Here is a 12,682-nt window from a genome sequence, read left to right as displayed (position 1 = left end):
CTTGTGTACAGGTCCAAACTTTGCAGCACCCTGGGGGAAACAAAGTAAAGGCAGCTGGATGAATTAACGTTAAGTTAATAAAAGTTTAAACAGTCCTAGTGTAATGAAATTGGTGTTGGGGAGGGGGGGAGGTGGAGCCTGGGGGCATGCGAACAGGGACTTTGTGCTGAAGGGCTAAGAAATACCGAAGCTGCAATAAGAAGACATCGTTCTGTCTTGAAAGGAGAGCGTCAATGACGGGATTCAGGAGAGCTCTCTCCCTGTTTAATTTTTATTGTAGAATTATGAAAGAGTAACGTTTTTTCATTTTCCTTTTCATATATTCAGAAATGCTGTATCCTTTCCCAAGACAGGTGGCATCTTGCCTTTTGAGTACCTTGTGGAACCGACTGTTCGGTGCGGAGAGGCGCGGGGCGCTGCTGGCTTGTGTCCCGTACGGACCGTCTCTGTTGCTGTGCGGTGGGACACGGGGTTGTTGGGAGAGAGCAATAGGGAGGGAGGGAAGGACAATGCCGCGGTATTACCCAGCTCTTGGAGCTAATGTAGTGAAAACAAATCTTCCACAGCACTTTGCAAACAGTAATCTCCACGAAGAAGGAAGAGAGGTAGCAATCTCTTGGGCTGGCTTTCATAAATCACTTCTAGGACACAGTGCCACCCATCCTTGTTCCCTGCTGCTCCCTAATTTATCTCCTGTTTGTGTGCTAAAGCGTAATATTAGTTCAGAGAGCATACCTACAAATTGCCTACCTTTCTAGTTCCCTTTGGCATATTGAACCAGTCAATCACTTCTCCTACTGCCCATCACCAGCAGGCATCATTTTCACCATGACTGTATCAAGCAGTTCTCCCCCTCTGTTTTTCTCCACGTACTCAGTGGCACCAGTCCTCCACCATTCTTCTGTGGCTTGTTTTGAATCTTTTAATTACCGTAATGCCTGTTTAAAAGCAGTCGTTTATTTTGCCAGTGCAGTGAGTTAGCTGAGTGGCAGCTCATTCATGAATTATGCAGCCTGAAGTCTAGCGAGCAACGTGTAGCTGTTCTTCTAGGGGCTGGAAATAGCGTGGCGTGTACTTCAGGCAAAACTGTTGTTTACTCGTGTGTCTCGTTGGGTGGGCAGGTTTTCTGTCTTGTTTCTTACAGAGAGGAAGCAGAAATGGCATGTTGGGCTACTTTGGAAATGCTGGGGACTCATTTTAAGCAGTTGAATTGACGAGTCTCCTAAGCAGCTGATGTTAATCAGTAGCTCTCTAGGCTGTGATGAGCAGTAACGTTAGGGTTTTATGTCAGTGGTTACACTCTTTTAAAAGATGGAATAATATTAGCTACGTGGCCACATTGATTTTTAATGGCCTGTTTTTTTGAAGCATAAAAAGAGATTTTGTTTTAATCTACTAAACGCTCTTTATAAATTTTGGTTTGTTCTTTCTGATAACATTTAAAACCTTTGCGAATTGACCTTGCAGGGCTGCTTTAGACATTTTTATAGCAGTATTAGTGCCTCTTACCTAAAATGACTTCGAGGAGCTCAGCATCTTAGTTCCGTGCCTCTGCAGCGTAACGACCCACGCAGAATCCTTTTATAGGCAGCCCCAGTAAGCCCAGTTGGCTCTGATCTCTAAGCCCTTTTCCTCCCTCCTGGTAAAACTTCCCTCAAAAGGCGGTGTGTATTGGCATTTTCTAAAGTCTGAGAGAACTTCTTCAGGTGATACTGCCCATTCCTCCAAGCACCTGCAAGTCAGGAATTCTTTGCCTGAAGTAAAATTATAATTGTACTAATTGACTTTTCCTCAGCGAGGAATAAACATATCTCGTCAGTTCTGTGTAAACATTTGTCTCCAGCATGGGACTTCACTGAGCATGTGGGAAGCATTTGTTGCCCGTGCTTTGATTGTCTCTTGACTACCTCTTAATTATATTGGCAGCATATTGTCAAGTGGAAGGCAAACGCTGTGGAGCGGAGGGACAAGGTCTGGGACAGCTAAAGCGAGCTGCATCTCTTGAATCCAGAGAAAAATGCGAGAGCTTTTTGTTTATTTTTCTATCTAATTGGAGGGGTTGTTTTTAGCTGAGAACAGCTGGCAGTTGGGCTAATGGGATAGATTTCGCTCGGTAATTCTGATGGGAGGATTTGTTTGACTTGGAGCAGGGTGATTTAAGAACTTAGCAGAGCAGGTAACTGAAATGCACTATATTGATTATCACCTCTGGCTTTATGTCTGCAGGCGTTCCTAGGAGAAGAAAAACCGCTTAGCCTATTGAGGTTAACACAGGATGGCCACAAGTCATTAAAGAACAAATGTGTCTGGAGAGTAAATTAGTTTCTTTTGTTTCAGAAACCCACGAGGTGGTGGTTTAACTTGCCAGCCTCTCAGAGTGCATAAATTCATATGTTAAAACGAAAAGAGCATGGGTTGTTTATGGTTAGAGTGGGGATTATGGTTTCTTGGGTAAAAAGTACCCATTTCACATTTTTAGAGGTGTTTCAGCAACTTTGGAGACCAAATCCATTCATTTTAGTTTGGTCCTCTTTTAGTTTGACTGTGAGCATTCTGAAGCAGAGCAGTACCACGTTGCATTTGCACTCAGTCTACCACAACAGCTTCCCTGCCCACCATACGAAGTTTCTGTGCTGTTAGTGTTATAGATCACAATACTTTAGCTATTATGGAGTACAGCGGGTAAGTGTGAAACCAGAACTGTTTAAACGTTTCCTATTCTTCTGGCTTAGTGTACATCCCTCCATCCTTAGGGTGAGTCACGCAGAGCAACTCTTTGCAAAGAAGGTTGCCGTGCAAAACCAGCCCAGAGTTAGATTGATGGAGACTGAGTTCCTCTTCTCAGTGATATGTACAACGACAGTGCCTGTGTCGAGGATGCTGAAAAGGAGTTAGAGCAGCGGTGTAGGTATATCCCACGGTACAGGTCGGAGGGCTTGTCAGCAGGACTACATCTTCCTGAGCTGTTCTGGTGTGACTTGAATACAGAGCGAGCCAGGCTTTGGATGCAGACAGGGAGGTGTGTGCTGAAGGATTATGGCTTGGAGCTAATCTAGGATTGAGTTCATTTTTCTAGTTTAAAAAAAGTCATCGATTGTTGCATGAGAACAGGAATATCGCAACACTTAATTCACCCGTGCTTCTCTGTGCGTTACAGAGAGGAGCAGTTTCTGCGAACTTCAGCTAGAGATATTGTTACCGTGCTCACATTGGTGGGGCAGCGTGATACGATGCTGGACTAGAGCTCCTCAGTGTCTCTGAGTAGTTTTCATGTGTGAAAACTGCCTTTTGAAATGGAATATTAAGCATTGCTAAGCCACTCTGACAGCATTGCTTTGTCCATATTCTTGTATGATATTGCTTATGGATAACCAGTAATGACTTTCTCCTCTTTCACCGTTTTGTCTAGGCAAGCATGGGACCTTGCAGTTGATATTTGCCTTTCCCAATTACCTACAATTATAGAGGAAGGAACTGCATTTAGGGTAAGTTACATAATAGATTGAAATGTTGTGTCATAACCCATTATTTAAAACCTCAGTTCAGCACTCCACTTTTGCTTTTTTTAATTCAAATTGTTGCAATTTAGTGGTTTATGTATTCCTCACTGTTGTATGTGTCTGACTCAACCCATATTGAATTCAAGCACCTGTTTCTGTAGGTGCATTTGTATGAAATAGATATAGTTTGTATATGCCATGATGCCTTTTCGATGTGAAATACCGTATAACAAAGACATTTACTAAATGATAGCTTTCTGGTTTTAAAAGTTGGTGAGGAAGAAATTCCTACCAGTAGAAATGGTGTTTGAGAACTGACTTTCAGAATTTCAGAGCCCTCAATCACAACTAACAGTATTGCTACGCACACACACAAAATGCCAGCATGATTTTTGTAGTGAAAGACTTCAGCTTCACACAATGCAAAAATTAGGTCTTAGTGAAGGTATTTTCAAGTAAACATAAAATAGAGGAGATTGAGCATATGTCCAAAGCCTTTTCTTACTCATAGTGTCACTAATATGAATCACTGTCGGGTTTTTTTTTCCATTTTATTTGATAGCAGAGAGCAGAAAGGTAAAGTTTTTAATATTGTATTTGGCTTAAGTTCCTCTAGTCAGCATAGATTTTTCTTGATATTCCTTTGATAGTTTATGGATGGAAACCTTTAAATAATAGTTACTGCAGAATATCAGATGCCTGTTCCACCATGACGTTCTCACAGATTCTGGATTGTGAATTCCATTAAAGTCACTTAGAAAAATCCATATCCGGATATGGGATATTCATATCCAGTTATAGCCAACGTCCTATCTCCCAGTTTGGATTTGCTGCTGAAAGCATACCCAAAGAGATTCCGTAAGTGGTTGACCATCTCCATGTTAACAGGAGCAAAGTTTCAGAGTTTTCTGGGATGCTTTTGTGGTCAAATTGGTTCAAAACTGAAAAAAACCTGCCATAGCTGGATTTTTAATTTTTTTTTAAAAAAAAGGGTGTTTTAAAATTGAATTACTATTTCCATTGAAACAACCACCAGAAAGAAAACCAGATATCTGCTTTGTGTCTTTCTTCACAACCAGCACTTGTATTTTATTTGTTACCAAACTTCAGAAGATTTTCTGGCTGTGATTGCAGGCGGTCCCGAAGACCTGAGTTACAGGAGGAGAGGCGCTAACTTCAGCAGTGGTGGGGGGTTGATAAAGATGCCCTTTAATCTTCTCACCCCTTTTTTCACCAGTATGTGCTGTATTTTATTGTCTACATAAATACAACTTTTCCTCTCCTAGCCTGTTGATTTTAATCTCAGGCCTCTGATGGTGTCAGGGAATACTTTTATGTTGGTCTTGGACCTCATCTGGACGCTGACTGTGAAGCGAGTTGAAATTAGCAAATGGGTATTTCAGGGGTGAGAGGAGGGGAGTACAGGGAGCAGAGGAGGGATCAGCAAATAGTTATTCTTAACTAGGACTGACACAAGATGGGGTTGTAATGATTTATGAGGAGGTTTCTGGTTTTGAAAAATGTAATTTCTCATGTATTTTGACGGGACCTTGATGTACGTGGGGCTCTCGTTCTGCAGTCACAGCTGGAGGAGCTGGGCGCTGCAGGTTCCCAAGCTGGCCCAGGCACTAGAAATAAAGGCAGGAGTAAGTCCTCATCTGTGCTCAGCCTTACACCTTTATTCAAAATCTCGCCCAGTTAATACCGTGTAGCTCCGTGTCTGTCCTGTATAGAACAGTTATTAACCTGCTGAATGTCTCCCTCAGACACCTACCGAAATAGCACAAAACTTGGCTATGAGGCTGGGAGGGAGTGGAAGGGGCTTAGCCTCGTACTGTGACAAATGGTGGCTGAAGACAGACATTGCACATCTCTGATCTATTCCTTGTGTTCTAATCAAAATTTCGCCCTCAGACCTCTTGATTTATTCCAGCGGGAAGTGGTGTACATCAGAGGAGGCTAGCTGCTGCTGCCCGGCGGTAATGCGGCAAGGGATGGCTGTGCAATGCCGGGCAGGGGAAGGGGCGTCGTGTTGCTGGGGTTAGGCAGCCTGCTCCCTCCCGGGGCTGACGGGAGCGGCGATGGCTGGGCCTGAAATGCCCGGGGAGTCACACGTCGCCTGCGGCCCTTCCCTGGCCCCGTGGGCCGCTCCGGGCTGAGCGTCCAGGCTGGCCCTGGATAAAGCAATTGCTCATCTCCTTCGGGCTGTTTTGTTTCAGCAGCACAATATAAACCACGTGCTCCCGGCTTCTGCTTGTTCTCTTGGTGTTCTTCGCTAGTCAGGCCCGGACAGTAACCCGAGGGAGCAGAGCCTGGGGGCTAATGATGGCGGGGGCCTGATGGGCCTCTTGTGGGTCTGGGTGGATGTAGGCCCCCTCCTCCCGCCTCTTCCCTGCCCTCGATTTTTGTTTTTCCCCAGCATTTCTACCTGGATGTTAGTACTTCCTAACACCTGTTTTGTACTACGGGCTGTGCGAGCTTGTGGCCAAAAAGGAAGGGGCTGCTGCCTGGCTGACGTGCCCAGGGACTGTCCGAGAGCACGCCACGGAGCAGAGCTTTGGGAGGGGTGTTGTGTTATTGACCAGTAACCACTGGCATTAAGGGAACTGAGATGTTCTGTGCAGCCGAGCAGCCTCCTGGGGCTTGAGTAAAACGTGCTGCAGAATGTCAGAGCCAAGCAAACTTCCTATTTCACCAGCCAGTGATCGTCTTGTTCGGATTAACAGCTCCGAAGCTCTGAATGACGGTGGAAACTTGGTTACAGATATTCTAAATATTTTAGGTTTTTCCGTAGTACTTTTCGTACTGATGTCTAAGCACCAAAGCACAGCAGGATGTTGGGAGTTCATCCCACTTCTGATAGGTTTTCCTGCTGCCCTGCTAAAGGTATTAAATACTGCAGCTCTCTGCAGGTTACTTCTCTGTTCATTTACCCAGGATATCTGCTAGTGGGTTACCTCCAGTTAAATGTGGGGGTTCCGTATTGTAAGTAAACTCACAGGTTTTTTGTCTTTACAAAGTAATTTTACTGTGTTATGGGGGTCAGAAGTGATGGATAGCTACATAAAATGTTTGAATTAAAAAAAAAAAAAATAGACATGCACCTTGCAACCCAAGCCAGCACAGATGGCCACCTGTTTGTAGGACAGGTTTATGGCAGCCAAGGAGTGAGATGTGGATGGATTCATTTTTCATTGCTGTTGGACTGCATTCGCTGTGGTCTGGGCAGAGGCAGCACTGTGTGCTAAAGAAGTGAAAGTACCTCTGCAGAGCTGACAAATTGACCGCTCTTCTGTCTGCATCTCATGTGGAAAGGGTTACCCAGATTTCCCCAAGAGCTTTTGCGATACCTTTTCCTGTTTCTTTAGTCTTTCCTTCTCCTTTTTCAAACCCTTATATTGGAAAATGCAAGTATATTTAAAGGAAATGGGATCGGATCAGTGCTTGGAAAATTTTTTAATTAAAAACCAAACCAAACAAATTAAACAGAATAATTTTTGGAGACAATAGACCATGTGAGTCCATAGGTTCCAAAACCAGCTGCTTCACTTGTTTTAAAGCCAAACCTTCATCCATCTTCTTGCTTCAACAGCACAGTCCCTTCTTTGCGGAGCAGCTGACGGCATTCCAGGTGTGGCTGACCATGGGCGTGGAGAACCGCAACCCTCCGGAGCAGCTCCCCATCGTCCTGCAGGTGAGTGCCAGGAGCTCGGCCGCCGTCCCCTCTGCGTGCGCGGCTCTCCCTGCCCGCTGAGTGCTGTGCTGCCAACCAGATGGCGTTTGGGTACAGAAATTACGTGGGCTCCTTCAGGAATAATTAGAGCTGATTGCGTGTTTGCTAGACCTGTGCAGATGAAGATAAAGTGCTTTTCTTCCCCCGCACCTTTGCTCTCTGTTGAGCATGACTTCCTGGTATTGTCCGTTTGCAGCTTCAGCAGTGTCAGGCTGTGCTGCCTCCTGTTTTGCTGTGAAATAACAAGACTTTTTCACAGAGTAGCACATCTTTGTTGATTTCTCCTGTAGTATCTCCTCATATATGCTAGCTCTGTCATGCAGAGACATTATCTTCCGTATGTTTTCTCAAAGTGGGCATTGCTGCAGTGTAAATAGTTTGGAAATGGCTTCTTTTTCTGTGCTGCTGGTACAGCCTGGTAAGTGTTCCCTTTAATGCGATGGTGAAATTTTGCTGCAAGAACAGAAACAACTCTCTGAAGACCGTGCCTGGAAGGAACGTAGAGTTCTGGTAGGCATTTGCTCAGACTACACAAAGTTCATTTGTAGAAGAAGTAAATCTAGTAGAAACATAACACCTCGTTTCAAATCATGTTTTATAGGAAGGAAAATATGACAGTCGTTCATCTGCTCTTGCCCTCTCCTCCTCAGATGTTTGTATTGATGGAAATATAAACCCTCGTTAAGGCAGCTGTGGTCTCTTTTCTATCAGGCAGCAAAATTTAAATTCTTCCTGTTTAAAGGTACATGGTTCTAGTCATCTCTACAAGGATGTGTGATTTCTTTCACTAAATGTGAGAAGACTCACCTTCCCTCTGTTAGCTACCAACCTGTTTTGTGACTGACAGCACCATCAATCTTCGTGAGCCCAAACCTTAATTTCCCTAAGCCTCCCAAGTCTCAAGAGATCAGTCGGATAAATAAGTGTAAGGTTTGTTTCTGTCACTGCAATGGGAGAAGGCAGGCTTCTACTCTAGCACCAACTTTGCTGCTTTCCAGTGAATTATTTGGCACCAGAGGGCTCTGCAGGTAGTTTAACCTTGCAGTGGAATTGAGAGGTCACCTGGCGAAGGAATCTGCTTTCCTTCCTGGAGCAGAAATGAGCTAGGACAAGGTAATTATTCTTATAGTTAAGATACACGTAGTTGTTGAGTGGGATAAGTTGACTTGTTAACAGTTTGGAGATGCTTCGAATCAGAAGAGCAACTGCTCAGGAGAGGAGAGGAACTGTGTTTCAGACCCCCCTTTGAGTGTCTTTTTGCTTTGAGCCCCTGAGAGTGCTTAAACTGCACTGCTGCAGCCTACAAAGGTTGATTCTGTTTTCCCATTTTAGATGTGCCCCTGGGGGAAGATAGTACTTGAGTGCCAGGGGCACGGTGCCAGCCTTGGCTTCGTCAAGGACACGGAAATGGTCCTTTGTAAACGGCCTTCTGTTGGCTCCAAGAAGGTCCAGATTCCACTTCTTGAAGTTCCAAATTCCATTTCAAATCTTGCTGTGTATGGGGCAGGTCGGACACAGGTGGCCTCTTGCCGCGGGGAGGAGAGAAGTTACGGAAGACAGCAGTCAGCATATGAAAGTGCTCGATGCTTGCAGAGGTGCCTCCTGCCATAGGATTTTGGTATCTTCACCTGGAAATCCTTTTCAGTTACATGCATTTTTTCCCATCTCCAATAGAATTTATGACTTTCTTTCTTTCCTTTCTTTTCTTCCTGAAGGTCAGATAAGAACACCATTGTCAAATTTATATGCCTCCCACGTCTGCGTAAGCACCCTACATCTAATATGTTCTTTGCTGTCGTTTCAGCTCTGCCCCAGCTTCCACCATGCCCTGGTTTCTATTACTGCCTTAATCTTAAACAGCTGGCCCTGTTATTCCTGTGCTGGGCATCTTTAAAGCACACTGTTAATCGTGCCAAGTTCTGTAGTAAGTTTATGGAATAGGCTGGTGCCAACTAGGGCAGGATGACCAAAATGCTTTCTCCTATGACCTCTCTTGGGATCTGAGCTCGCATATTCAGAGGTGAAACAATTAGAGCAATTAACACGCCCTCCCGTGTAACCATCTTTTTCATCTGGACTTCTCTGCACAGCTTTAGCATCTAGTGTCAGTTGTCCGTGATATGAGATGTAAGCCAAGTAATTTAGTTATTTTTCAATATTAAACATGAAAAACAGTTTAATTTGAATATGCAATGTGGAAAAACATTGAGAAGGGGATGGAATTGGGGAGCTAAATCAGCGAGTTGCTTTCCCTAAGACCCATGCTGAGGGACGTTACTCATTTTAAACTGAGGATTAAATGTTGCATTCCAATATCTTACATCTGTTAAGGAGATTAAGAACTGAAAGTCTGTCTGTTAATATTTCACACCAGGGTAGGTATAAGCCAGTAAACTACCACCTCATTATCGTTGTCAGACTCCGTTTTAATGAGATTTTTATTAACGACTAATGTGACCTTTTGCTTCCCCCTTAAGTCTCTTATATTGATTTGCCAAGGAAAGCAAAGCCTCTTTTTCTTCTTCTGAGCTGTTTCGAGTACTGGCAGGCTGGTGCTTTTGCTCACCTTTGAGTCCTTCCTGCAAATGCAATCCCGTTTCTGCTTTAGCGAGAAAAGGCAGCAAGCTGAGGGTATTTCAGATCTGTAGTGGCTGCTTCCATCTAGCAGAGCTGTGCTGCATAGGTACCAGTGCACTTCAGAGAAATATCAACAGGGAGAGCAACTGGAGCAACGGCTGGGAGCCTGAGGGTGCCTGTATTCTGGGGAAAACGTTTGCAAGTGTCTGCCAAAACTTGATGGAGGGGAGCATTGCTGGGGGGGAGCAACCCACTGGTGACGCTGTTCAGTGGGGTGAAAGCTTTCAGCAGCCCGGGTTTGTCCTGCTGCTTTTTCCACTCAAACCATCATTTTCTTCAAAGTTACGTGATGATCCTGAGGTCCTCTTATGCTCACAAAGAGGTTTGTTCTTTCTAGTTATAACAGTTGTCCCTTTCCTCTGCAGGTTCTTCTGAGCCAGGTGCATCGGCTCCGAGCTCTCGATTTGCTGGGAAGATTTTTGGACCTGGGGCCCTGGGCAGTTAGCTTGGTGCGTTTGTGTTGTGTAATGTTGTAAAAGTCAATTAGACTCTCGGTGTAGGTGATAAATATAAACGATGATTTATGGAAGGGAGATGTGGAGGATAGTCCACGGATTTGACAAACAACTGTGTTTTATATATTCTTCACCCATATGAAATGGAGCAAGCATCCCTAAAAGAAAAGTGGTTTATATTAATCAAGGAGGCCAAACAGCTTTTCGTTTGCGTTACTACAAAGAGGAGTTCCTTAGACACGGTTGAGTGTAAAATATTGGAAGCTACAAAACTGGAGGAAATGTCCAGGTCAAGTAAGAAGGTTTGTCATGTAAAATAACAACAAAAAGCACGTGTGTTTATCATCCTCTCCTCTCTCAGCTTACTAGCTGCATCGTTTTCTTCTCTTCTTTATCTCTTTGGTCTCTGGGTTGCACAAGCTTTGTATAAGCTCCTCTGAGAGGAGGCAACTGCCTTCTGCATTTTGGAAAGTGGCTAGCACAACACAGATAATAAATAAGAATGAAACAGAGGAGCAGTTAAAAGCACTCTTGTAAATGGAGCTATTTGTTGATAACGGTGATGAAGACGAACCACCAGCTGGCAGAGAAATGGCTCTATGATGGGTCTTTTTATTGGCCTTCTTTACCTATCATTTTCATCTTCAAGACTCCTTCCTGCACCACCTGCAGCTCTTCACAGCCAGCTTATCCCACAGTAGTAAGAGGAAAGTATGCTTAAAAGGTGGGTTTAAGCCCTCCGGGTTACAGACTTCTGTGAGCATCAGAACGTAGCTGCGGGTCAGCCACAGTGGCCTTTGCCGTGGCTGTGCTGCACTTTGTAGACCACATCGGCCGTGTCACTGTGTGATGCTCAGCTCCAGTCCAGGCTTTCACAGCGTGGCGGGGGACCCACCAGGAGCCCAGCCTTCCTGGCTGCGTGCCGTCCGTGCAGCTGGCACGTCCCCGAGGGAAAGTGCGATCCTTCCCGCACGGTTTCTTTACATGGCAGTCTGGGAAGGGTATCTGCAGTCACGGTGGGATTCTCAGAGATTTAGCACATTGCGTGTCCTGTGAGCAAAAAGCTTGGTAAGAAGTCTGTGTAAGTGAGGCCTGTTTAATTTCCAGTGGGAAGACTGTAATTATCGAGCTTTTGCAACATGTTTACTTGTGAAAGCAAACGGCCCCATCAGAGAAGAACACGACATATCATGAAGCATAAAATAGCACAGGCTGTAACGAGTAGAAGCTAGTGCTAGATTAACTCTGAGTCTCACCGGACCAAATGAGTCTGAAAATATCTGGTGACATCTAGGATTAAAATGAGCAACAGGCAAACACACAGGGATCCCCTATTTACTAGAAATGTGTGAAATTGTTTTGTACCGGATTTCTCATCTGTGTCATTAAATGTGCTACATCTTCACAAAACGTTCAGTGCTGCCCCTGTGCAGCGCTGCTTCTGCAAAGCCGAGGAGTTTATGAGGGTTTGCTCTTCTCTCTGCCTCCGCAGGCCCTGTCTGTCGGCATCTTCCCGTACGTGCTGAAGCTACTTCAAAGTTCAGCCCGTGAGCTGAGACCGCTTCTTGTCTTCATCTGGGCCAAAATTCTCGCAGTGGACAGTGTGAGTACTTCCCAGTGTGGCTGATCTCGTTTTACAGCAGCGTGCCTTTTTCCCGTTTGCTTAATCCAGTTGCTGTACAATTTAGATTTTCTCTTGAGGCACTTGAGAAGGATGCTGTATTATCTGAAGACCAGTGTATTTCTCATTAGGTCACCCCACTTGTATGCAAGCTAGCTTCTGAAATCTTGTGAATGTGAAATCCCCACTAAGATACTGGCAGGCTGGCTGCTCGGCTGCCCTCCCCCTCATACCTGCATGAGATGCAAGCATGCTTGCTCCATCTGTGTAAGTGCTGCAACGTCACTGTAACATGTTCCAGCTCCTGCTTCCTTCCTTGGTTCCAGGGTGCTCTAGGTGAAAGCCATTAGATCTCACTGACTGCATCTTTGCTGGGGAAGGTGGTGCTTCTCTTGCTGGGGGAGCTTAAAACGCCCCTTCACTCCTGTTGGGTTTTAACACTCATACATTCTGTCACGTCTTCGCAGGTGAGAGAACATGCACGCTCTCTCCCATCCCCTCACTGTCCATATTTGTTCATTTGGAATTGTTATCAGACTTGTTTTGTTCAAGACTAGTCCTGTCAGCTGTCAAAACAGGCTCTGGCTAGTTTTCAGACCCAGTTTTTTTCTAAAAAATAAAGCAAAACTGATTTTTTTGGTGACTTTAACGTAGGAGTCCCCTTCCAAGTCTAATGTGACAGTATCTTTGTGCATTGCTGCATTTAACGTGGTTGGGGTAGAAGTATTTATCCCCC

The 12,682-nt window shown here is 44.8% G+C and overlaps 1 protein-coding gene across 2 annotated transcripts in view; it reads left to right on the top strand.

Moving 5' to 3' along the window:
- RPTOR (regulatory associated protein of MTOR complex 1) overlaps positions 1–12,682 on the top strand; it is a 138,737-nt gene that overhangs the window by 68,069 nt on the left and 57,986 nt on the right. For both annotated transcript variants that reach the window (XM_035342512.1, XM_035342511.1), the window contains exons 10-13: positions 3,410–3,485; positions 7,093–7,194; positions 10,236–10,319; positions 11,818–11,928. In XM_035342512.1, the coding sequence (XP_035198403.1) occupies positions 3,410–3,485; positions 7,093–7,194; positions 10,236–10,319; positions 11,818–11,928 (373 nt within the window). The remainder of the gene's footprint in view (positions 1–3,409; positions 3,486–7,092; positions 7,195–10,235; positions 10,320–11,817; positions 11,929–12,682) is intronic.

This window comes from Oxyura jamaicensis, chromosome 18 (genome assembly GCF_011077185.1).
Source record: "Oxyura jamaicensis isolate SHBP4307 breed ruddy duck chromosome 18, BPBGC_Ojam_1.0, whole genome shotgun sequence".
Classification (NCBI taxonomy): domain Eukaryota; kingdom Metazoa; phylum Chordata; class Aves; order Anseriformes; family Anatidae; genus Oxyura; species Oxyura jamaicensis.
Note: the sequence above shows the minus strand (reverse complement) of the source record. Positions and strands in the feature narration are given on the sequence as shown.